This window comes from Dryobates pubescens, chromosome 42 (genome assembly GCF_014839835.1).
Source record: "Dryobates pubescens isolate bDryPub1 chromosome 42, bDryPub1.pri, whole genome shotgun sequence".
Classification (NCBI taxonomy): Eukaryota; Metazoa; Chordata; class Aves; order Piciformes; family Picidae; genus Dryobates; species Dryobates pubescens.
The window spans coordinates 355,067-379,446 of NC_071653.1; the positions used below are offsets into that span (position 1 = coordinate 355,067).

The following is a 24,380-nucleotide window of genomic DNA, read 5'->3' on the forward strand; positions in this document are numbered from 1 at the left end:
CCGCCCTGGACACAAAGGATCTGTTCTTTGCGATTCCTTGCTGGAGCAGGGGAAGCCTCGGGCTGCATTTACAAGGCAAGGTTCACAATACATTGAATCGTCTTCCATAGGGCTACAAGCACGCAGCCAGCACGGCACACAACGCCCCAGCAGCATTGCTGGGCATGGCCAGGGTGCCACAGGGCGTCAGCATCTGTCAGTACACAGATGACCTCATTGGAGGGGACAGCAAAGGTCAGGTGGGCTCAGGAGCTGGAGGTGTCTGGGAAGTGCTGACTGATAATAGGTTACAAGTTCCACAGCCAAGTGTCGAGGCCTGAGTCCAGTCTGGAGTGAGTGCTGCACACAGGCTGCTGCGGCTCCCCTGCTCGGTGTCGAACTGAGCAATGGCTGGGCTCAGCTTGTGCCTCAGGATGCAGCCCATGGAGGCTGCACCCAGCACAGCCTCACTCAGAGCCAGGCAGTGGCTGGGCTCAGCTTGTGCCTCAGGATGCAACCCATGGAGGCTGCACCCAGCACAGCCTCACTCAGAGCCAGGCAGTGGCTGGGCTCAGCTTGTGCCTCAGGATGCAGCCCATGGAGGCTGCACCCAGCACAGCCTCCCTCAGAGGCAGGCAGTGGCTGGTGGCAGCTGAGCTCACGGCTGCCAGCGGCAGGGCACCGCTCGGGCAGGCAGCTGCGTTGTGGTCCGGAGGGAAGCTCCCAGGGCCCTGGCTGGGATCTCAGGACGGGGCTGGCGGCTCCTGCTGACAGGCAGGAAGCCTGGCAGGAGCACAGCAGTTGCTTAGCAGAACACCCCCAGGGCAGCGCTGCCAGGGTCAATGCTCGACCAATAGCAGAGCTTGCAAGCAGAGTCACTAACCAATCAGGCGGCTCCGGTCTGTGCATGCGCAGGGCGCCAGCCAATGAGGAGGCAGCCATGGGTGCAGCGGTGATCCCTGCTCGGCGCAGCGGTGCCCAGCCCGGGCAGGTTGTTTGCCCAGGCTCACTCCTGCCTCGTTCCTTTGGCTATTCGGTGCCGAAATCCCCCATGCCAGAAGGGAGGGGGAAAGGGCTTTGAGCACAGCGTGTAGAGAACTGCTGGAGAGAGTCCCGTGGGGGCTTAAAGGATGCTGAGGCACCTGGAACACCTGTGTGAGGCTGAGAGCCATGGGGCTGTCTGGCCTGGAGAAGAGCAGCCTGGGAGGGGATCTGATCAAAGCTGATCAATAGCTGAGGGGTGGGGGGCAAGAGGTTGGGGCCAGGCTCTTGTCAGTGGTGCCCTGTGATAGGACAAGGGGCAGTGGACACAGACTGGAACCCAGGAGGTTCCACCTCTACCTGAGGAGAAACTTCCTTGGTGTGAGGCTTCAGAGCCCTGGAGCAGGCTGCCCAGAGAGGGTGGGGAGTCTCCTTCCCTGGAGAGATTCCACACCTGCCTGGATGTGTTCCTGTGTGACCTGCCCTGGCTGGCCCTGCTTTGGCAGAGAGAGTCCCTTCCAACCCCTAGCATTCCGTGGTTCCCAAGTCTCCCTGTGACTGCAAAAGCTGAGCAGGGCTCAGACCAAAGTGAGGCTCTGTTGGTCCCAGCTCTGTGACATCATCACAAGGACCTTCTGCTTCTGAAAGCTAAACTGGAGCTCCAAACCCACCCTTGGCACACTCACTGCCATGGCCTGGAGGGTTAATGGCAGCCTCTGGTTGACCTCCTGTGCTGAGGGGGACATTCCAGGTGGAGTTCAGGATTTCTGAGCCTCTCTGAATCCTCCTGGGTGGCTTCTGGGGGTGGCTGCAGAGGGAAGGTTTCAGCTGGGAGCACCAATCGCTGCTGAGTCCTGCACTGTCCATGTAGGCACAGCGTCCCCTGCCCTGCACATCCAACCTGCAGCAGAGAGAAGGGAGACCCTGAGGAGGGGAGGCAGACACCTCCAAGGTGGGAAGGAAGCCTCCAAGCTTGAGAATTAGCCTCCAAGGTGGGGAAAGAAACCTCCAAGGAGGAGGAGAAGTCCTCCCAAGCTGGGAGGAAGCCTCCAAGGGGTGGAAAAAAGAATCTAAGGTTGGGATGAAGCCTCCAAGGGGAGGAGGAAGGCTCCAAGGGTGGGAAAGAAGCCTCCAAGGTGCCGTGGAAGCCCCCAAGGGGGAGAGAGAAGCCTCCAAGGGATGGAAAGAAGCCAGCAAGGTGGGGAGGGAAGCTTCCAAGGGAAGCCAACGAGTTGAAGGTTACCAGTGCTGCAAGGAGCAGGGACCACCCTGCCCAGCAAAACCTCTGCTTCCCCCAGAGCAAAAGCTCCTCAAGGGAGGGAATATTTTTAGTGTCTTGGTCCCAGGAGATTTCCTCAAGCTCTACCAGGTCTCAGGAGTTTTCACCTAGGGATGTCCTCACTGCCCTGCCAGCATCCTCACCCCACAGGTCCATGGGCTGTGGGCCGAGCGCTGTAGCTCAGGCAAGGGAAATGGAGTTTGATTGCTCCCCCCTCATCAAACTGCTCTACAGATGTCTTCTGCCACCCAACTCCTGCCCCAGCTCAGCCCAGGACATGGTTGTGTCCTCCAGAAGCACACAGGACGTACAGGTTGGTGAGGAGAGAGCCATTGAGCCACTGCCAAGGTCCAGAACCTTCCCTTCGGAGACCGACCCAGTAGTGCGCGGAGCTGCCACAGCGCCGCAGGAAACGCTGGAGGGGGAAAGAGAACCAAGGGTGACCTTTAGCTCCATGCCATGGCCTCCATGGGAGCCCTGGACCTGCTGCCCAATGAGGGGGAGGCTCCTTCCCCCCCTTCTTCCTCCCCCCCACCCTAGAGGCTTCTTTTCCACTCTCCCACCTTGGAGGCTTCTTTCCCCACCCCCCTTGGAGGCTTCTTTCTTTCCCCTCCCTTGGAAGCTTCTTTCCCCACCCCCCTTGGAGGCTTCTTTCTTTCCCCTCCCTTGGAAGCTTCTTTCCCCACCCCCTTGGAGGCTTCTTTCTTTCCCCTCCCTCTGAGGCTTCTTTTTCCACCCCCCCTTGGAGGCTTCCCACACAGCAGTCCCTCAGGGGTCTCTCATTTACCAGCTCCTCCCAGGTGTCGATGGTGGCCAGCTGGGCTCCAAGAGCAAGGCAGGAGATCTGACTCCTGTTCCAGTCAGCTTTGTCCTCCATGAAGTAAAAGCACTTCTGCCTGTACCCAATGCCATTGTCCAGGCAGCTGGGAAGGGTGGGAGAGGGGCAGGAGGGGCAGGATGGACACCTCTTGGCTGCAGAGAGGCAGAACAAGTCCTGCTGACTTCTGCTGTTAGGTTCTCTCCAGGGGAGAAGACTTTGGTGGTAGAGCCACAGAATCAGGAAGGTTGGAGAAGAACCTCTAAGATCATGGAGTCCAAGCATCAACCCAACACCTCCACGAGCACAATCATGGAGTCAGTAAGGTTGGAGAAGGCCTCTGAGTGGTGGGCACCTCCCTCCTCTGGTGGGCACCTCCACCCTCAGCCACTTACCTGCCAGCGCGATGATGGCGAGAAGCAAGGCGGCGATGACCACGGTGCCCCCGATGGGGACCTTCTTGTCTTTGATGCACTTGAGGCTAAAACCTGAGGACAGAGCACGTGGAAGGAGCTTGGCCAGCAAACCCAAGGGCACCCCAAGCTCCCTGCAGCTCTTGCAGGCCTCCATGGGTTCCATCGACACCCATGGGTGCCTTCGGCACCTTCAGACATCCCCTTCCTCTGGCTTGCAGGCATGGCAGGAGGGGAAGCAGAATCATGGAATGGCTTTGGTTGGAAGAGACCTTGGAGATGATGGAGTCCAAGCCTCACCCCAGCACTGCCAGGTCACCACCAAACCGTGGCCCTCAGCACCACATCTCCACGGCTTTGAAACCCCTCCATGGATGGGGACTCTACCACTGTCCTGGGCAGCCTGGGCCAGGCCTGGACAACCCTCAAGGGGCAGAAATTGTTCCTCATGTGCAACCTCAACCTCCCCTGGGGCAACTTGAGGCCATTTTGTCTAGGGAGAAGAGACCAAACCCCACCTGGCTCCAGCCTCCTGTCAGGGAGCTGTAGCGAGCCAAAAGGTCTCCCCTCAGCCTCTTTCTCTCCAGGCTGAACAACCTCAGTTCCCTCAGCTGCTCCTCACAAGGTCTCCAGACCCTTCCTTGTGCTCCAGACCCTTCTCTAGACCTTTCTCCTGGTTCTCCAGGCTCTTCTCCAGCTTTGTTGCCCTTCTCTGCACCTGCTCCAGCCCCTCAATGTCCTTCCTGGAGCAAGGGGCCCAAAACTGAACCCAGCACTCAAGGTGTGGCCTCACCAGTGCCCAGTCCATGGGGACAATCCTGCTCCTCCTTTCCCACTTCAGGGTGATTTCAGTTCCCATCCCCACTCCAGCACCCTCAGCTCACCCCATGTGGTGCTGGATGTCCCTTCAGAGCCACCCAAGCTACATTCCTCAGCCCAGAGCATGGAAAGCAGCTCCTCCCCTCCCCCCCATGCAGAGCAGCTCTGAAAGCCCCTGGGAAAGGGGATGGTGCTCACCTACCTGTGTCACCAACAGCTTCTGCCATCCCTGCTGCTGCAGAGGGGGCAGCAGCACCCTGCAGGAGGAAGGACGTCCCTCAGCCCCAGCAGCAAGGAGCTGAGCAGGGTCTGGAACACCTCCAAACCACAGCCAGGCCCTTCTCTGCCACAGGGCTTTGCCAGGGTGCTCCTGAGGTCACCAGCAGAGCCAAGGAGCTCAGAATCCTGCCCAAAACTCAGTGCTGCTCCTCACAGAACTTCTTCCCAAGCCTTCCTCGGAGCTCCTCTGGCCACGTCCCAGCCTCACCCAGTGCTGCTCCAAGCCTCCCACCCCTGCCTGCTCCCATTCTGCTGCTGAGGTTTTTTCTGCATTCTTGGAGTTTTTGCCCTTTTCCTGCTCAGCCTTTTCCCAGGGCTCCCAGCAAGGCCCTGGAGTCCTGCTGGACAAGAAGTTCTCTGTGACTCAGCAAGGTGGCCAAGAAGGTCAATGTTCTCCTGGGGTGCATGAAGAGTGTGGCCAGCAGGTCAGGGGAGGTTCTCCTGCCCCTCTGTTCTGCCCTGGTGAGACCACATCTGGAGTCTGGCATCCAGTTCTGGGCTCCCCAGTTCAAGAGGGACAGGGAACTGCTGAAGAGAGTCCACTGGGGGCTGTGAGGATGATGAAGGGCTTGGAACAGCTCTGTGAGGAGGGAAGGCTGAGGAGCCCTGGGGCTGTCTGGCCTGGAGAAGAGCAGCCTGGGAGGGGATCTGATCAAAGCTGATCAATAGCTGAAGGGTGGGGGGCAAGAGGTTGGGGCCAGGCTCTTGTCAGTGGTGCCCTGTGATAGGATAAGGGGCAGTGGACACAGACTGGAACCCAGGAGGTTCCACCTCTACCTGAGGAGAAACTTCTCTGGTGTGAGGCTTCAGAGCCCTGGAGCAGGCTGCCCAGAGAGGGTGGGGAGTCTCCTTCCCTGGAGATTCCAAACCTGCCTGGATGTGTTCCTGTGTGACCTGCCCTGGCTGGCCCTGCTTTGGCAGGGGGCTTGGACTCAATGGCCTCCAGGGGTCCCTTCCAAGCTCACCATGCTGTGATGATCTGAGCTTGTGTGGGGAGCAGAGAGCCTGAAGCAGAAGCTGAGGAGGGGGAAATGGTTTTGCTGTAAGACTGGGAGAATTTGGGCAACAAGGAAGCCACCAGTAAAGGGAAGGGGGGGGTGGGGCAGGCCGTAGGGGCTCTGCCTTCTCCTGTGGGACAGCTGAGGAGGTCCAAGTGCCCTCGGGGGGCGCTGTCAGATGCCTGCCAGGGGGAATATTTCCCCCCAAAGCCACCACACTGGGGAATCTCTTCTCTGCCTCAGCCCTGGGGCTGGGGGCCCAGGCCTCAGCCCTCCCTCCAAGGACCACCTGGGTACTCCCTGGCTCATCTCCAGCTGCTGGCACCAACCCCCCCCAGGTCCTTTCCTGCTGGGCAGTTCTCAGCCACTCTGCCCCAGCCTGAAGGGTTCCTGGGGTTGGTGTGAGCCGAGTGCAGGACCCAGCACTTGGCCTTGGTGAACCTCATCCCATTGATCCATCCTGGCCCTCTGCAGAGCCTTCCTACCTTCAAGCAGATCAACACCCACCCAGCGTGGAGGCACTGCACACGTGGTGGCTTTGGGCACCTGGAGCTGTTTAGTGTGGAGAAAAACAGACTGAGGGGAGACCTTCTGGCTCTCTACAGCTCCCTGAAAGGAGGCTGGAGCCAGGGGAGTCATTCCCTCCTCCCAGGGAACAAGGTCTAGGACCAGAGGAAATGGCCTCAAGTGCCCCCAGGGAGGTTGAGGTTGGACCTCAGAAGAAACTTCTTCCCTGAAGGGCTCTCAAGCACTGGAACAGGCTCCCCAGGGAGGGGGCTGAGTCCCCATCCCTGGAGGGGTTTCAGAGCCACAGGGATGTGGTGCTGAGGGCCATGGGTTAGCAGCAGCCCTGGCAGAGGCAGGTGATGGTTGGACTGGCTGAGCACTGGAGGTGTTCAAGCAAGGTGCAGACACGGTGCTGGGGCCATGCTTGAGCGGCCATGGGTGGTGCTGGCTGGAGGCTTGGCCTGGATGATCCCAAAGGTGTTTGCCCAGGGAACGATTCCATGGCTCCATGATTCCAAGGCAAGGCTAAAGAAGCCATCCTGGGACACTTTATTGGGCAGAGCTGCAGCAGTCCAGGGCCAGTATGGAACGGCCCTGGAGAGTCCACAGCTGCTGAGCAGCCACAGCCAAGCTGGGCTGGGCCACAGGGGCTGAGCCCGGGGGGCAGTGTGGGGCCGTGGGGCTGCAGCACAGGGTGGTGCCAGGCAGAGGGCAGCCAGTGGCCGAGCAGGGGGCCAGGGGCAGGAGCTGCTTCAGGAGCCCTGAGGGGAGAGAAGAATCCCAGAGTCACAGAGTGGTGGTGGGCAGGGGCACCTCTGGAGAGCATCGAGTCCAACCCCCACCCAGAGTCCATCACCCAGGAGCACAATGGCCGGGGGGGGGGGTTGGAAAGCCTCCAGAGGTGCAGCCTCCAGCACCTCTCTGGGCAGAGAGAGGTCCCCAGCTGCTGTGCCCCCCCTCCCAGCTCACCTTGCTGCGCAGGTGGAGGCAGAGCCCCAGGCCCAGGCAGAGGAGCCCCAGCACCAAGCCCCCCACCCCTGTCAGCATCTTGCTGCGGCCGGGCTCTGACGGCAGCTCTGTGGGGAGGACAGTGGGGAGGGGGCTGAGGGCTGAAGTCAAGGCAGAGCCCATCCACCACCCTCCCTCTGCAGCCCCACAGCTCCCAAGCTTCCCCAGCAGGCCTCCATGGGAGATGGGGACCCCACCAGCACCTTGTGCCCCCCAGCTGCCCCAGGCTGCCCCGGGGCCAGGGCAGGGCCTTACCCCAGCGCTGGCTGATGGGGTGCTGCAGGCTGCTGTGCTCCACTTGGCACAGGTAGGTGTCCCCAGGCTGCGGGCTGGTTTCCAGCAGCACCAGCACCTGGTAGGTCCAGTCCCCGTTCGGCAGCACCTCCGTGGACACCACGCTCTCCGTCTCCTCCTGCCCGTTCCTGAACCACTTCACCTCCACCTCCGCGGGGTAGAAATCCATCACGGCACAAACCAGCCTGGTGCTCTGGGGCAGGGAGCTCGACTGCACGAGGTGGATCTGCACCTGGGGCTGCACTGGGGGAGAGCCAGAGCCGGCAGGGAAGGGGCTGACAGAGACCAGGCAGGGGCCACCCTGCCCCCCAGCCCGGCCCAGGGCTGGCCCCGGTGTCCCCATGCAGGACGGGACATGCCCAGGGACTCGCTAAGTCCTGTGAGGCACAGCCGTGCTCTGCCCTCCTGCCAGCCCAGGGCACCTTTGTGCTCAGCAAGAGCCACAGGCTGGGGGGCAAGAGGCTGGGGCCAGGCTCTTCTCTCTGCAGCCACACAAAAGACAGGGGGCCACAGGCACAAAGGGCCACCCAGGAGCTTCCATCACAAGAACCTTCTCGCCTCGGAGGGTTTTGAGCCCTGGGCTTGGCTTGTGCCCGTTGCCCAGGGAAAGGTTCTGCCACGCTCTCACCTCTCCTCTCCACGGCGAATGAGGTCACTGCCTTGTAGTTGTTCCGGCAGAAGGTGTCCACCTCAGCTCGTTTCTGCTCCAGGAACTCCGGCAGGCTGTTCAAGTGCTGCGCTTGGCGCTCACCCAGGGGAGTGTCGGCCACAAAGATCCCCAGGTCGCTGTCAAAGTGCACATACTGCTCCCGGTTGTGGATGTAGCTGTCCACAAACCTGACCCGCTCGGGGCCGTTGAGGAACTGACACTCAGCCTTTTCCATCTCCAGGAAAACCCCTGCGAGGGTAGGGGCCAGGTCAGGGGAGAGCAGCGAGGCACCATGGAGCCCCCTCCCCGTCTCCACTCTCGGGCCCCCCAGTGCCACGCAGCTGCCACAGGACCGCTGCGGGATCCTGACCCCGGGAGGACTCCACGGCTCAGCCTGGGCACTGCGGAGAGCCAGGGAGGGGCCAGGGAGGAGGGACTGGCACCCGGGAGTGGGGGGCAGGACGGCACAGCAGAGCCCAGCGCCTCACAGGGCACCTGTGGCACCCAAGCCCGGCAATCTCCTCCCCGTGCCCAACTCTGAGGCCACCTGAGAGCTTCTCAGCACCAGCCGGGTGGGCTCCCAGCACCACCGGGGCCACCAGCAGGGCGACAGCTGCCAGCACAGCACCAGGCTCCATGGCTGAGGGAGCTGAGGCTGCACAGGTGCTGGGACCGCTGAGTGCGTTGGACTCTGTCCCTGTAGGCTTTCACTCCAGCCCTGCCCAGGGATGGCACTGGGAGCCCCAGCACGGCCAGTAAGGAGCGGGGCTGGGCAGCGCCAGCAGTCACCAGGCAGAGCCGAGCCCCGCAGGGCTCCCAGCGCCGCTTCTGCCCCGGCCGGAGCAGTGTCCCCAGGGAGGGGGCTGCTGGCCCCAGCAGCTCTGGGGCTCCCCGTCCGGGGCAGCCCCCACTTCCCCCCTGCCCACAGCCCTCTCCAGCGCCGTGCGCGGCCCAAGGGCATCGCTGCCCCCTTGGCAGCCTGCTTCCCATTGGCCGTGCATGGGGGGGACACCGGGAGGGGCAGAGCCCAGAGTGCCCGCCCACCCCTGTGCAGATCAGCCAATCAGCGTGCAGAGTCTGGGGGTGGCGGGCGAGACGGCCAATGGCGCAGAGGGGCGGTGCCTTCCCGCCAGGCCGTGCCTCCGCTCTGCGCACAAAGGGCTGCCGAGGGGCGGCGGCCGGCAGGGCTGCGGCCCGCGGAGGAGCATCTGCGAGGGGCGGAGGGAGGGAAAGGCTCTGGGGTGAGCGGAGCCGAGAGCGGCTGTGGGCTGCGCTGCTCTGCCTGCAGCCAGCCAGGGCCCCCGGCGTAAGGAGAAGGCCTTGGAACGAGGGAGCAGAGCTGGGCAGTGCCCGGAGGGGCCGAGCCGCTGCTGGGGGCAGGGCTGTGCTGTGGCCTGGGTTGGCTGCCGCCGGCTCTGCTCCTGCCTGTGGGAGGAGAAGGGGAGGGAAGGGGTGAGCGGAGGTGCTGGCTCGGGGCCTCGCTGGCTGTGCCCAGCAGGGAGTGGGAAATGGTGAGCGAGGGCCGCCTGGGGCTGCTGCGGCCGCCCGGGGCTGCAGGGTTCAGGTTGGTCCCGGGGGGTGTTCGTGGGTCGGGCAGAGCCCCGGACCCCTGGGGCCGTGCCGGTGCCCGGCGCGGGGCTGGCAGCAGGGCTGAGCCTTACTTGTAGAACAAGAAGTCCAGGTTTGGAAAGCTGCCGAGGCAGGAGGTGGAGAGCAGCCGGAGAGCGATGCTGCATCTGGAGCAGCTGTGCTGCCGAGCTGCTGCTGGACACAAAGCAGCTCCTTTGCTGTTCTTGTTTGCCCTTTTCTTGGGCATTTCCAACCCTTCAGCTGACAGCAGAGCAGAGGAGAAATGGGAGGGGAAAGAACTGCATCGACTGAGGTTGAGTGCTGGAGAGCAGAGGAAGGAAAGGTCTGGGTGTGAGGTGCCGGAGCCGAGGGGCGCCGGAGGGGCAGGAGGGAAGCTGTGAGCTGAGGGCAGTGCAGGAGCTGCAGACTCTACAAGGCCAGAGGAGGTTGTAGAGGGGGGGACCCTCTCCTTGCCCCCTGTGTGTAGCAGGTCTGGAGAGGTTCTCCTGCCCCCTGCTCTGCCCTGGTGACACCACAGCTGGAGTATTGTGTCCAGGTCTGGGCTCCCCAGTTCAAGAGGGACAGGAAACTACTGGAGAGAGTCCAGTGGGGGCTGTGAGCATGATGAGGGGCCTGGAACATGTGTGAGGAGCAAAGGCTGAGGCCCTGGGGCTGTTTGGCCTGGAGAGGAGCAGCCTGAGAGGAGATCTGATCAATGATTACAAATATCTGAAGATGGGGGAAGGGGGCAGGAGGAAGGGGCTGGGCTCAGTGCCCAGTGATAGGACAAAGGGTGGCAGACAGACTGGAACCCAGGAATTTCCTTCTCCATGTGAGGAGAAACTCCTTTGGTGTGAGGGTTCAGAGCAGGCTGCAGGTTGTGCAGTCTCCTCCTCTGGGGGCTCTGGCCCTGACCACACCCAAATCATGCTGGGAAATCAAAAAATCCAACTTTTGGGGGGAAAAGTGAGAAAAAGGCAACTTCTGTCTGCAGGAAGAGGGGACACAGTGAAGAGTCACTGCCGGGGCTGCTCTGGGCTCACCAGGACCCTTCCAAGTGAGACCCAGAGCCCAGGGTGCTGAGGGGGAAGGTGTTGGAGGGTGGAAAAGTCCTGCTCCCAGATGCAGTTTGGGGGTCTCCCACCCAGGGGCCTTTGTGAGGTGCCCCCAGTGTCCATCTCCACAGGTTCCCAACTCACCCTCCACGAGCTCCAAGGCAAAGAGGCTTTTCCACTCCAGCTTCCCAGCCCCAACTGGGAATGTGGCTGCATCCCAAACTCTGGCCAGGATCTGCTGGGACATGGAGAATGGAGCAAAGCTACAACCCCCTGCTGCTCCAAGACCCCTGGACCTTGGCCAGGGATAGGAGAAAGGATAACTGCTACAAACTGGAGCCCAGGAGGTTTCACCTGAACTTCAGGAGAAACTTCTTCACTTGGAGGCTGCTGGAGCCCTGCAGCAGGCTGCCCAGGAGGTTGTGGAGTCTCCTCTGGAGACTTTCAAACCCTACCTGGATACCTTCCTGTGCAGCCTGATGTGGAACCTGCTTCAGCAGGGAGGTTGGGCCAGATGATCTCCAGAGGTCCCTTCCAGCCCTCCCCACTCTGTGATTCTTGGGTTGGGCATAACCACCTCTGCAAGTGGTTCCCACCACACTGCAGCCCAATGCTCTCCCTCCCCCCCTCTTTCCTTGAGGTTTTCCCCCAGCTCATGCCCTGTATGCATGAGCTGGGGGCCAGGTCCTTGCTTAGTCCAGGGCAAGGTGGTGGATGTGAACATCTGGGATCCCACCAATTTCAGCTCTCCCAGCTCCATCCCCAACCAGCCCAAGGCTTTTCAGCCCACACCCCGGCCTGGTGCAGGGTGGTGGCACGTTGGCATCCTCAGCTTGTCCTGCCCAGGATGTTCTGAGCTCAGAGCCTCTTGGGAGCCTCCATCCTGCCTCAGCTCCTACAGACATGTCAACTTTCCATATGTTCTCCAGCACCTCTAAGGGTGGGGGGATGTGGGAGCTGCTCCAGACTTGCATCTCCAACCTCGGTGGCAAAAGGGGTTGGAGGAGAGGCATCTCCCCCCACCTGTCCTGCAGATTTCCCTTCTCCTTTCTCCTCCCTCAGCTTTTCTGCAGAATCCTGAAATGCCTCACAGAGTGGTCTGGGTTGAAGGCACCTTTCAAGGTCACTGCTCCATGTCTCCAACCGGATCAGGTTGTTCAGATCCCTGTCCAGCCTGGCCTGGGATGCTTCCAGGGTCTCCCCTCTGCTCCTGCTCCTTTTGTGGATGAAGCAGCTGCTTGAGGGACTTCCACCGAGAGAAAGAAACCAGCCCAGAAGGTGGCAGCAGCTCAAAAACCTCCTCCCAAGGCATCAGTCAAGTGGTCACCATCTTAACCCAGCAGCCCCAGGGTGACTTGGTGTGCTGAGGTGAAAAGGCTGATGCTCCCACCACGGGCCAAAAATAAGACTCAGCCAAATGGATTGCAAAAAGTGGTGGAAAGTTTAAATGGAAAAGCAGTGAAAGTTTTACAGAGAGCCACGAGCACAGTGACAAAAGAGAGCCCAAAGCACACCCAGAAGCATCCCATCCCCACCTGAGGGTACACCCAAAACCCCCAGGGCTCGCTCTTCCCCCCCTTCCCCCTTAGGCTAATCTCAGCTGGCCAGATCTGAGATTGCCCTTCCCCCTGGCCTTGGGCCTAGCCAGGCCCAAAAGGCCCTGAGATAGCTGCCCCCATTACCAGATAGCAGTGAGGGAAGAAAGAGGAAGTGCAGGACTTTGCAGGTCAGTTTATAGGGAGCAGGACATAATGGGATGAAATACACAGCTTCCTGTGCCCACCCACTGGGCTGCACCCCTGCAGCACACAGGAGGTGTTTCTCATGTGGGCACAGCAGGGGGCACCTGGCCCAAACCGCTACACAGTGCCACAGTACCAGGGTGCCACAGTGCCAAAGCCTCACGGTGTGTGGCGGTGTGAAGGTTTAATCCTCCCTCCACATAAAGCACAGCTCACTCAGTGGGAGAAGCAAATGAAACTGCTGCATTTGACAAGCAGAGCGAAATGCAATGAGTCTCTACAAAACATGCAGCATTTACAGCATGCACAAAAATCCACAGGGAAGAACAACACAGAAACTCCCTCCCGAGGAGAGTGCACTGCAGCCAAGAGCAGAAGAAAGGCAGAACTGACTGGGAGGAAGGGCTGTGAGGGATCCATTGCTATGGGAGTCTCACAGCTGACCAATGAAATTCATTTAGACATCTTCCTTTTGTTTTCCTTTTTACACCAAAACTTTCAGCTAGAGAACTCTGCAACTATCTTTCTTAAAGGCACAGCCTGGAACTGTCACAGTTCCTAAGTGCTGCTCCCCAGGGGACTCTCAGGATCACTGCTTAAGTAAGCTGAAGTCTGCCCTCTGGAAGTCCAAGGTCAGGGTTTTGTTGTTGCTCCTCCTTATTTCCCTGCATAGTGAAAACTCCACTGTCTCATGGTCGCTGCACCCTAGACAGCCTCCTGCCATCACATCTCCCACCAGCAGGTCAAGCAGGGCCTGACCCCTGGTAAGCTCACTTAACAGCTGTGCCAAGAAGCTGTCCTCCATACACTCCAGAAACCACCTGGGCTGCCTCCTCTCTGCTGTGCTAAGGCCCCAGCAGGTATCTGGCAGGTTAAAGTCACCACAAGAACAAGGGCTGGCGATCTTGAGACAGCCTCCAGCTGCTTGTAGAGCACTTCCTCTACCTCTTCATCCTGGTTGGGTGGTCTACAGCAGACTCCAACCAGGATGTCAGTTTTGTTAGCCCTCTCTGATTTTAACCCATGGGCACTCGATCCTTTCATCCTCTTCCTCAAGTTCTGTGGCCTCAAGAGATTCCCTGACACCCAGAGCCACCCCTCCTCCTCTTCTGCCTCGCCTGTCTCTCCTAAAGAGACTGGAAGCATGCAGTGCAGTGCTCCAGCCCTGGGAATCGCCACACCACGCTTCTGTGACGGCAACTACACCATGAGATGCAGACTCCTGCCGCTCGGCACATTCCCTTGCAGGGTTCGGGTGGCTACCTCGGGTCAGTGTGCAGTGGCCACGGAGCAGTCCCACAGAGCCGGCCCTGCAGGGCGGGGCCACTGCCCCCTGTGGGGGGTTTGGGTATCTCCGATCCTGCGCGGCAGCAGGCGGGTCCTGGCCCTTCGGGGTCGGCTGGCACTGTGCCGGGGCCGGGGCCGGCAAAGCAGGTCCGGGTGGGTGGGGAGCTGCAGTGGCTACCCTTGGCTCAGAGGAGCTGGCAGAACTTTCACAGCTAGTCCTGGCTTTGAGGCACCCTGGGGTTTACAGGGCTGCGGAGCAGGCACGGGTGGTGGTTCCTCTTCTCCCGTGATGGAGCAGGGTCGGGCAGGATGCGGCTGGGCACTGTTCCTGCTTTACAAGCTGGCACACAGGGTTGTGGCTCCGCTGCTTGTAGCTGTGGCAGATGTTTGGACTGCCGGGATTCAGGCTAGTCCCTTCCCCCACCCCTGGGCACTCTCACCCTCAGGGCTGCAGTCCTCTTGGAGACACAGCAGCTGTCTCCCACCGGTGGGACTGGCAAATGTGACGCTGGCTGCCTGGAGCTGCAGCGAAGGCCTCTCCTTTGCAGGCTCTGGAGGGTGCTGGCTTCTCTCCAGACTGCAGAGGCTGCTGGTTTGCTTGTGTGTGGAATGAGAAGGCTTCCTAGCAAAGAGTGGCTTGTTTGCAGCTTGGGGTAGTACTTGTAAGTTTCTGGAGGCTGAAGTTGGCCAGTGGGCAATCTTGTCAACAGAGAGCTTTAGCCTGCAGAAAGTGAGAGGCTGGAATTCTGCCCTTACTAGGCAGTGCCACGAGCATCCCATGCAGGGGGTGCATGTTGCTGTTTACCCCTGGGAAGGCAGGTTGGGTTGTTTACTTGCCTGGCTGGGTGTACCCTGGTGTGCTGGGTTACCACCATCCTGGGGGGTGGAGGGGAGGCTGAAAGAGGCCAGCTCATCAGGAGGACAAAAGAAACTTGACCCAGGTGGGCAGAGAAGGACTTGGTTTCCCCTTCCCAGGAGGAGGGGTCCCCCGGGTCAAAGGTGCTCTGTTCCACTCCCCCTGCCTGTCCAGCAAGCCTATAAAAAGAGGACATTTGCTGCTGCTCTCTGCTCCTGCCTCACCTGCTTGAAAGAGCATTCAGCTGCTGCTGGTTTCCCGTGCTGGCCATGTGGTCAGGCCTGGTTCTCTCTCCAAGCTGCGTCCAAGCTTTCTGAAGGACTGAATCCACTCACATCCAGGGAAATCCAAGGCCATCCAGGCTTGGGTTTGTATATTTTCCTATTTATCCTTCTCCCTTGCCCTTGTGAACCCTCCCTGCTATTGCTATATGTTAAAAAAATTACTTCTCCTACTTCCCAGCCAAGTCCAAACTACTCTTTTGTAGAGTCACCTCCTGCCCTTTTTTCTTATCCCCCCTTTTTTTTTCTTTTCTCCTTTTCCTTTCCCTTTCCTTACTAGGGAAAGGGAGGGGAATGGGGGAGGAATTCTCAATCTGTTCTCATCTGAGCTGTTAAACTCCAGTTAAGGCTCAAACCAGCACACCTGGTCTTCATTCCTCAGCTCTGGGCTGAGTACCCACTCTGGAAAGGAGGGTGAAAGGGGGAATGTGGCCAAACATGTTGGGGTATGTTTTACAGTATTGGGGGCATAATTCTGGGCACCTGGTGCCTTCAGCACAGAACTCTGAGCAGAAGGACCTGGGCACTGGGAGGGATGCAAGAGGAGCCAGCAGGGAATGCTCACTGTGAACAAGGCCATTGTGTACCCAGGTCTGTGTTAGGAGGAGCTGGGTCTTCTACACCAGGGCAGTTGTCATCCCCCTCCACTGAGCCCTAGTGTGGCCACAAGAGGACCAGTGAGTCCCTCTGGGGGCTTCCTGTTGGAGAGAAGTGGGGAGGAGTGGAGAGAGCCCAGAGGAGCTCTGACAAGCTGAGATTGGAAGCCTCGAGCACAAAGCCTGTGTGGGGAGGCTGAAGGACCTGGGCTTCTTGAGGCAGGTAAAGGAGAGGCTCAGAGCATCACAGTCACAACCTGCAGGCAGCTGAAGTGTGGCTTCAGAGCTGGTGGAGTTGTTCTGGATGGTGGGAAAAAAATCAGGAGATAGGAAGTGTGGCTTGGGAGGCTGAGACCAGAAATGAGGAGAAGGAAATGTCCCTGCAAGGGCAGTGCTGTGGGACAAGAGGACAGCGTAAATCAGAAACCCCTGATCTCAGCCATAGAAACTATGGCTAAGGACATTGTCAAAGAGAGCAAGAGCTCCATGTCTGAACTGAAAAAGGGCAGCGAGGCCTCCTTTTCCCCTGCTCCTTCAGAATGGGTCCAGGTTTCAGCAGTCAGGAACAGGCGACCTTCCCCTGGGAGATCACCTCAAGCCAATCAGGGGATGTCAAGGGGGTCTCTGTGGAAGTTCCTCTGTGGCCATGGAGAGGACATGGACACCTGGCATGGCCAACCCACCTCTGCCCTCTGGGACAGAGTGTGGGAACTGCAAGGTGGGCACCACAGGGATAACTCATCCAGGAGAAGGGCTGCCCCAGTTTCCCAGAGTGGTTCCTCTCACTCAAGAGACCCTTCCCCTAGTAACACAGGACCCTGTGACAAGTGTGGACATCACCACCAGCATTAGAGGTGCCCTACCTCCAGCCAGGTGGAGGCCAGGGACAACAGAGTACACTGGGATGTGTATGTGAAATGGCCTGGCACTTCAGAAGCCCTGAAGTACCGAGCTCTGGTGGACACAGGGGCCCAATGCACCCTGATACCATCGAGGCACAAAGGGGCTGAGCCCATAAGCATTCAGGGAGTCACAGGGGGCTCACAAGACCTGACTGTTCTGCAGGCTGAGATAAGCCTGACCGGGAATGAATGGGGAAAGCACGGCACAGTGACTGGTGCAGATGCACCTTGCATTCTTGGCAGTGACTTTCTGCGGGAGGGATGCTTCAAGGAGCCTAGGGGGCACAAGTGGGCATTTGGGGTGGCAGCTGTGGAGACTGCAGGCAAAGAACAGCTGTCCACCATGCCCAAGCTGTCAGATGGCCCCTCTGTAGTGGGCAGCCATGAGGTGCAGGAATGAAGTTCCCTCTTGCCTCTCGCATAGTACATCGCAGGCAATCCAGGACCAACAGAGGCTCTCTGCACCCCATACACCAACTGATTTGATGCCTGGAGAGCCAGAAGGTGATCAGCAAGGCTCACTCCTCCTTCAACAGCCCAATACGGCCAGTGAGGAAGGCAAATGGGGAATGGAGACTGACCGTGGACTACTGTGGCCTGAATGAAGTGACTCCTCCGATCAGCGCTGCCGTGCCGGACATGCTGGAGCTGCAGTACGAGCTGGAATCGAAGGCGGCCAAGTGGTATGCCACAAGTGACATTGCTAATGCCTTTCTGCAGAAGAATGCAGGCCACAGTTTGCTTTCACCTGGAGGGGAGTACAGTACCAATGGAATGGGTTGCCTCAGGGCTGGGTCCATAGCTCAACCATCTGCCATGAGGTGATCCAGACTGCCTTAGAGAAAGGTGGAGCCCCTGAGCATCTGCAGTTACTTGATGACATCATTGTATGGGGTGAGACAGCAGAGGAAGTTTACCACAAGGGTAAGAGGATAATCAATATCCTGTTGGAGGCTGGCTTTGCAATCAAGAGAAGTAAGGTGAGATGGCCTGCCAGAGAGACCCAGTTCCTGGGTGTTTGATGGCTGTTGCCACATCCCTCAGGAGGTGGTGAACAGAGCAGCCACTATGGTGCAGCCCATTAGTAAGAAAAGGACACAGTCCTTTTTGGGGCATGTGGGTTTCTGGAAAATGCACATTCCTGGGTACAGTCAAATGGTGAAACCTCCCTTCCATGTAACAAGGAAGAAAAATGATTTTGTGTGGGCACCTGAGCAGCAGGTAGCATTTGGCCCGATAAAACAAGAGGTCGTCCAGGCTATGGCTCTGGGACCTGTTTGAACTGGACCAGAGATCAAGAATGTGCTGTACACTGGGACCAGTGAGAACGGTCCTACGTGGAGCTTGTGGCAGAAGGCTCCTGGTGAATCCAGGGGCAGGCCCCTAGGTTTCTGGAGTAAGGAGTACAAAGGCTCCGAGGCCAACTACACCGTGACAGAGAAGGAAATCCTAGCTGCCTATGAGGGTGTCTGGGCTGCCTCTGAGGTAATGGGGACTGAGTCACCTCTATTCCTAGCTCCAAGGCGTCCAGTCCTGACCTGGATGTTCACTGGGAGAGGCTCAACCCCACATCATGCCACCAATGCCACCTGCAGTAAGTGGATGGCCCTGATAACTCAGCGAGCTGGGGTGGGGAGCTTCGAACGCCCTGGCAGAGTGGAAGTGATCCCCAACTGGCCAGAGGCTGCTGACTTGGGAATGCCACCAGAGCAGACAGTGAGCCGTGCTGAGGAGGCTCCCCCATACAATGATCTCCCTGATAACGAGAAGGGCTATGCTCTATTTACAGATGGGTCCTGCCGGCTTGTAGGCAGCAAGCGGAGATGGAAGGCAGCTGTCTGGAGCCCGACAAGGCAAGTGGCAGAAGCAAGGGATGGAGAAGGTGAATCCAGTCAGTATGCAGAGGGAAAAGCTGTCCAGCTGGCCTGGGATATAGCTGAATGAGAGAACTGGCCAGTGCTGTACCTCTACACTGACTCCTGGATGGTAGCCAATGCCTGGTGGGGGTGGCTGAAGGAATAGAGGAGGAGCAGGTGGCAGAGGAAAGGGAAGCCTGTTTGGGCCGCTGACCTGTGGCAAGACATCGCTGCCCGCCTGGACAGGCTGCCAACCAAGGTACGGCACATGGCTGCACACATCCCCAAGAGCAGAGCCACAGAGGGGCACAAGCACAACCACCTAGCAGATCTGGCTGCTAAAATCTCCCAAACAGACTTGGACTGGGAGCACAAGGGCGAGCTGTTCTTAGCTCGCTGGGCCCAGGACACTTCTGGCCACCAAGGGAGAGATGCCACATCCCGGTGGGCTGGGGGCAGATCCATGGACATCTCTATGGAGGCCATCTCACAGGTCATCCATGAGTGTGACACCTGTGCTGCCAGCAAGCAGGCCAAGCTTGTGAAGCCTCTGTGGTATGGGGGGAGATGGTCGCAATATAAGTATGGAGAGGCCTGGCAGATCGACTCCATCACCCTGCCTCGGACTCAGAGCGGCAAACAGCACCTACTGACCATGGTGGAGGCAAGTACAGGGGGGCTGGAGACCTACCCAGTACCTTGCAACACCATCCTGGGCCTAGAGAGACATGTCCTGTGGAGACACGGCACCCCTGGGAGGATTGAATCAATGGAACCCACTTCAGGAACCATCTCCTAAGGGACTGGGCAAAGGAACATGGCATTGAGTGGATTTACCACATCCCATACCCTGCACCAGCTGTGGGGAAGGTCAAGTGCTGCACTGGCTTGCTAAAGACCACCCTAAAAGCCATGGGGGGTGGAACCTTCAGGAACTGGGAGAGACACCCAGCTCAAGCCACTTGGTTAGTGACCAGCAGAGGAGCTGTGAAGCGAGCTGGTCCTGCCCAGTCTAACCTGCTGCACACAGTGGATGGAGATGGAGTTCCTGTGATTGCTGAGAAGAACCTGCTGGGGAAGTCAGTGTGGGTTTTCCCTGCTGCTGGTGGGGGCAAACCAACCCGAGGGGTGGTCTCGGCTGAGGGGCCTGGTCACACCTACTGGGTCATGTTAGAAACTGGGGACATTCAGTGCATCCCACAGCGGAACGTGACTCTGGCTGAGAGGGGATGGACTCAGAGGGGGCAGCACTCATCAATGTATTATAGTCACTGTGTGAATAGTTCTAAGTTGCTCAGAGTTTCTCCCTCCTAGCTTAATACCAGCCTAGCATCCAGGACTCAACGTACACACCACACACCAAGTCAGAGAGCTCCTGGGTCGTCTCACCTGCACCTGTTCCTGATGCCCTACAGCAAAAGACTGATTCCTGATTTATTTCTTTCCCTTTCAAAGACAGACTGATTCCTGATTCTTCTCCACATCCCTGCCCAGTTCAGGCACCACCTACACTGACCAGCACCAGAGAGAGAGAGAGACTGCCCTGGGAGAGAGCAGGCCAGGATAAGAAGGGACTTGCATCGAGGATTCGAATACCACATGTCAAGATTGGATGAAGTGGCTGTGACAGGAGAGTGGCAGTGGAACAGAGGGGTGGATTGTGGTGAGTTAATGCCCATCCTGAAAACAAAGCAGGGAAGGGCTTGTGAGTGCTTTGCCCTCCCTGCAGGGCATTTTCCCCCTGGAAAACTGAGTCTGTTCCACTCCCCCCTCCCTGCCCACCACGGGTATAAAAAGCAGGACATTGCAGCCATTAGGTCTCAGGCTTGGCTCCTGCCTCTCCTGGATGAGAGCTACTGCAGCTGCCTGCCTGCTCCTCTGCCAAGGGTCAGGCCTGATCCTTCTCCCTGCTGCCTCTGCACCTCTTCAGAGACTGGTTTTGTATTCTGGGTTTTTTTCCCCTCCCATCCATCCTTGTTCCTTGCCCTTGTGAACCTTACCTGTTAGTGTTTTATATACATCTTGTTGAAAGAAAACTCTTTACCTCTCTCCTTCCAGGCCGACTCCAAATCATTGCTTGGTGGATTTGCTCCTTTCTGTTTATTGTTTTTGTTTTCCCTCTCTGCTGGGAGGGAGGAGGGGGGAGCAGGGGAGAGATTCTCAGCCTTGCCCCCATCTGAGCTCTTAACTCCCGGTTAAGGCTCAAACCACCACAGGGGGCTGGGACAGGGACAGCCATCCCTGAAGGGCCATGGGGACAAGGACAGCCACTGCTGGGGACAGGGATGGGGGAGGGACAGGGGAGTGGAGTGGTCTGACAGCAGCCATGGCGTGTCCCCGCTGCCAGCAGTGTCCCCATAGCAGTGGCACATCCCCACCCATGGGTGTGCCCTCAGGGTGGGGGGGCTGTGTCCTCTCTTGTGTGCCCATGGGGGTGGCACAGCCCCACACATGTCCCCAGGCTGACTCCCTTGGTGTCCCCTGCTGCAGCAGCTGGCTGAGGAGGTCCCAGAACCTCCAGGAGCTGCAGCACCACTGTGTCCAGCACTGCCAGCCCCATGGGGAGGGACAGCTGTGAGAGACCCCATGGGGAAGGACACCTATAGGGGACCTCCTGCTCCCTTCTGCTGGACATGGCTCCCCTTGACCTCCTGCACCCCTTCTGCTGGACATGGCTCCACACTTCTCCCACCCTCAGATGGGGACATGCTGCACCCAGAGTCCTCCAGAAGCAAAGGTGACTTTCCCAGTGCCCTGCTATGGTTTTCCACAGGAGCTCAAGCAGCTCCCTGGGACTCCTGGCCCTGAGGGTTCCTCACCCTGCTGCCATGGTTTGGATGAAGAGCAGCTGGAGCCTGTGACCCCCTGGAGCTGCTCCTGCCAGCACCACTCTCTGCAGCAAAGTTCTCTGCAGCTCCTGTAGCTTCCTGCACAAGCATCTGGTCAGAGGAAATGTCCATGATGCCCAAAGACTCTCCTGTTGATGTCACCCATGCTGGAGGTCACTGATCTTGGTTTGCACTTGAGCTTGGATCCATGCCCAGGTGGAGGGCAGGGACAAGTGGAGGCCTTCAGGGATCAGCACTGGGACCAGGCTTGGTTAACATCTTCGTTGTTGCCAGGGACTGAGGCACTGAGGCTCCCTCAGCACCAAGCTCTGTGGTGCTGCTGACTGCTGGAGGGAAGGATCCATCCCAAGGGACCTTGAGAGGCTGCAGAGCTGGGCCCAGGACAACCTCATGAGGTTCAACAAGGCCAAGGGCAAGGTCCTGCAGCTGGCTCAGGGCAATCCCAGGCACTGCTATAGGCTGGGCAGGGACTGGCTGGAGAGCAGCCCTGAGGAAAGGCCTTGGGGGTGCTGAGGGAGGAGAAGCTCAGCAGGAGCCAGCAGGGAGCACTTGCAGCCCAGAGAGCCAAGCAGAGCCTGGGCTGCAGCAAGAGAAGTGTGGCCAGCAGGGCCAGGGAGGGGATTCTGCCCCTCTGCTCCACTCTGCTGAGACCACAGCTGGTGCTCTGGGGCCAGTTCTGGAGCCTCTGTGCCAGGAAGGAGCTGGAGGTGCTGGAAGGTGTCCAGAGAAGGGCCACGAGGAGCAGCAGAGGGCTGGAGCTGCTCTGCTATGAGGACAGACTGAGAGTTGGGGTTGTGCGGGCTGGAGAGGAGAAGGCTCCCAGGAGACCTTCTGGTGGCCTTCCAGGATCTGCTGGGGGCTCCAGGAAAGCTGGGGAGGGACTTTGGAGGCTGTCAGGGAGGGATAGGACTGGAGGGGATGGAGCAAAAGTAGAAGTGGGGAGATTGAGATTGGCTGTGAGGAAGAAGTTGTTCCCCAGGAGGGTGGTGAGAGCCTGGCACAGGTTGCTCAGGGAGGTGGTGGAAGCCTGGAGGTGTTTAAGGCCAGGCTGGAGGTGGCTGTGAGCCACCTGCTGTAGTGTGAGGTGTCCCTGCTCAGGGCCAGGGGTTGGGACTGGATGAGCCCTGAGGCCCCTTCCAGCCCTGAGGCCCCTTCCAGCCCTGACAGTTCTGTGATTCTGTGATCCTGTAGGAGGCCACTGCAGCACTGCTGGGACTCACTGCCAGTGCTCCCAGGACGGCTCCAGTGCCCCCAGTGCAGCCCCAGTGCAGCAGCAGGATCAGTGCTAGTGCTCCCAGTACAGCTCCAGTGCTCCCAGTACATGCCAGGATCACTGCCACTGCTCCCAGTGCATCCCCAGTGCCCGCAGTGCAGCCCCAGTGCTCCTGCTACAGCCCCAGTGCTCCCAGTACCCCACCAGTACTCCCAGCACACTCTGTTGCTTCCAGTTTGGCTTTCTAGCAGCTCCCAGTGCTCCAGAGCAGTTTCCTCACTCGTCCCAGTTCTCCCAGTTCCATAGTGTGGCTCCAGCCACTGCTCTGAGTGCCCCCCCCCGGCTCCCAGTACTGCTTCAGCGTCCCCCCAGCACTCCCAGTGCCACCCCAGTGCTCCCAGTATCACTCCCTGTGTCCCCCTAGCGCTCCCAGTGCCACCCCAGTGCTCCCAGTATCACTCCTTGTGTCCCCCCAGCGCTCCCAGTGCCACCCCAGTGCTCCCAGTATCACTCCTTGTGTCCCCCCAGTGCTCCCAGTATCACTCCTTGTGTCCCCCCAGCTCTCCCAGTGCCACCCCAGTGCTCCCAGTGATCACTCCCTGTGTCCCCCTAGCGCTCCAGTGCCACCCCAGTGCTCCCAGGTATCACTCCTTGTGTCCCCCCAGCGCTCCCAGTGCCACCCGCCAGTGCTCCCAGTATCACTCCTTGTGTCCCCCCCAGCGCTCCCAGTGCCATCCCAGTGCTCCCAGTATCACTCCTTGTGTCCCCCCAGTGCTCCCAGTATCACTCCTTGTGTCCCCCCAGTGCTCCCAGTCTGTTTCCTGGGCCGGGTCCGGACTTGCTCTCCCTCCCCCCATCCCTTTCACTTTCACTTTCCCACGTGCTCCAAAAGGGAAGCGGGCGGAGGGGAAGAGCTGGGACGGCAAACTGGTCCCTGACTGGGGATAAACTGCAGCTGGACTGGGAAGAGGCAGTGGGACAGCCCGAGGCCCATCCCCAGCTGGTGGCCCTGGGGTGAGTGGCACCAGGGGACAAACTGGGATCAGACTGGGGGGGAGGGGGACCGAGCTGGGCTAACTGGGACCGAGCTGGGCTAACTGGGACCGAACTGGGCTAACTGGACCGAGCGGGCTAACTGGGACCGAACTGGGCTAACTGGACCGAGCTGGCTAACTGGGACCGAACTGGGCTAACTGGGACCGAGCTGGGTGTGAGGGTGCCTTTACCAGTTCAAGCAGGACTGAACTGGGTTTGAGTCCCTAACTAGGAACTTCTGAGACCAAAAGTCCCCCCAGGTTTTGTGCCTCTCCCCACCCCACCCCCAAGGTCTCTAAACAGAGGTTTCTGACCCCAAAACTCCTGGAATGGGAATTTTTGAGCCCAAAAATTTCCAAGTTAAGCAGGGCGGGGGGGGGATGGGGGTGGGGTTGGGGGCAGGGGGGAAGTGTTGCACAACAGTTCCCAGAATTGGTGGTTTTGAGATCCAAACATCTGAAAATTCGTGGTTTGGAGCCCCCAAATGTTCCTAAATCGCTGGGTTTGAGCCCAAACGCTCCTGAATTTTGGATGGAGTCAGGGAGGTCCCAGGTGAGAGCACTGGGCTGGCACTGGGCTGGCACTGGGAGCACTGGGGGGAGCCAGGGAATGGAACTGCTTCAGCACTGGGAGCACGGGGGGGGGGGAGGGGGGGAGGGGGGGATGAGGAAGTGGCAAGGGGGTGGCACTGGGGAGAGCCATGGGGTGGCACTGGGATACTACTGGCAGCTCTGGGGAGAACCAGAGTGGCACTGGCAGCACTGGGCTACTACTGGCAGCACTGGGGAGAACCAGAGTGGCACTGGCAGCACTGGGCTACTACTGGCAGCTCTGGGGAGAACCAGATTGGCACTGGCAGCACTGAGAACAGCAAAGAATTGGCACAGAGGCATCACTGGGGACACTGGGGGCAGCCAGGGAGTGGCTCTGGTGCGGCACTGGGAGCGCTGGGGTGCAATGGGGAGAGCCTCTGTGGCTGCACTGGGATCACTGGGAGAGAAACTGGGAGCATGGGGGTGCCACTGGAGCAGCAGCGGGGGCAGCACTGGGAGCAGTGGGGTGCTACTGGGAGCGCTGGGAGAGCCAGGGTGCAACCTCTGCACTGCTCCAAGTCAA

The 24,380-nt window shown here is 59.3% G+C and overlaps 4 protein-coding genes across 4 annotated transcripts in view; 1 reads left to right on the forward strand and 3 right to left on the reverse strand.

Annotated features, from left to right (window-relative positions):
- The window catches only part of LOC128899265 (zinc finger protein 91-like), a 385,675-nt gene that overhangs the window by 22,776 nt on the left and 338,519 nt on the right, over window positions 1–24,380 (reverse strand).
- LOC104299201 (C-type lectin domain family 2 member D-like) lies at window positions 1,394–4,752 on the reverse strand. Its single transcript, XM_054177639.1, has 5 exons — window positions 4,491–4,752; window positions 3,452–3,544; window positions 3,027–3,211; window positions 2,551–2,654; window positions 1,394–1,861 (listed from the first exon to the last, which is right to left on the reverse strand). Exons 1-5 carry the CDS (start codon window positions 4,513–4,515, stop codon window positions 1,609–1,611), a joined length of 660 nt encoding a protein of 219 aa, XP_054033614.1. The 5' UTR covers window positions 4,516–4,752; the 3' UTR covers window positions 1,394–1,608.
- LOC104299202 (class II histocompatibility antigen, B-L beta chain) lies at window positions 6,814–8,733 on the reverse strand. Its single transcript, XM_054177646.1, has 5 exons — window positions 8,571–8,733; window positions 8,003–8,272; window positions 7,336–7,617; window positions 7,042–7,136; window positions 6,814–6,833 (listed from the first exon to the last, which is right to left on the reverse strand). Exons 1-5 carry the CDS (start codon window positions 8,659–8,661, stop codon window positions 6,825–6,827), a joined length of 747 nt encoding a protein of 248 aa, XP_054033621.1. The 5' UTR covers window positions 8,662–8,733; the 3' UTR covers window positions 6,814–6,824.
- The window catches only part of LOC128899252 (olfactory receptor 14A16-like), a 131,998-nt gene continuing 122,428 nt past the window's right edge, over window positions 14,811–24,380 (forward strand). Inside the window, exon 1 of the mRNA XM_054177634.1 lies at window positions 14,811–14,899. The gene's annotated coding sequence lies outside the window, so the exon portion shown is untranslated. The remainder of the gene's footprint in view (window positions 14,900–24,380) is intronic.

What these genes read in the sequence shown, in the direction of transcription:
- LOC104299202 (XM_054177646.1), bottom strand. Translation starts at nt 8,661, where the DNA reads ATGGAGCCTGGTGCTGTGCTGGCAGCTGTCGCCCTGCTGGTGGCCCCG. An exon ending in ATTCGCCGTGGAGAGGAGAG is followed by an intron (nt 7,618 to 8,002) that starts GTGAGAGCGTGG and finishes GCTCTCCCCCAG; the next exon opens with TGCAGCCCCAGGTGCAGATC. An exon ending in CCCCATCAGCCAGCGCTGGG is followed by an intron (nt 7,137 to 7,335) that starts GTAAGGCCCTGC and finishes AGCTGCCGTCAG; the next exon opens with AGCCCGGCCGCAGCAAGATG.
- LOC104299201 (XM_054177639.1), bottom strand. Translation starts at nt 4,515, where the DNA reads ATGGCAGAAGCTGTTGGTGACACAG. An exon ending in CGCCATCATCGCGCTGGCAG is followed by an intron (nt 3,212 to 3,451) that starts GTAAGTGGCTGA and finishes GCCTCTCTGCAG; the next exon opens with CCAAGAGGTGTCCATCCTGC. An exon ending in GGCTCTCTCCTCACCAACCT is followed by an intron (nt 1,862 to 2,550) that starts GTACGTCCTGTG and finishes TCTCTGCTGCAG; the next exon opens with GTTGGATGTGCAGGGCAGGG.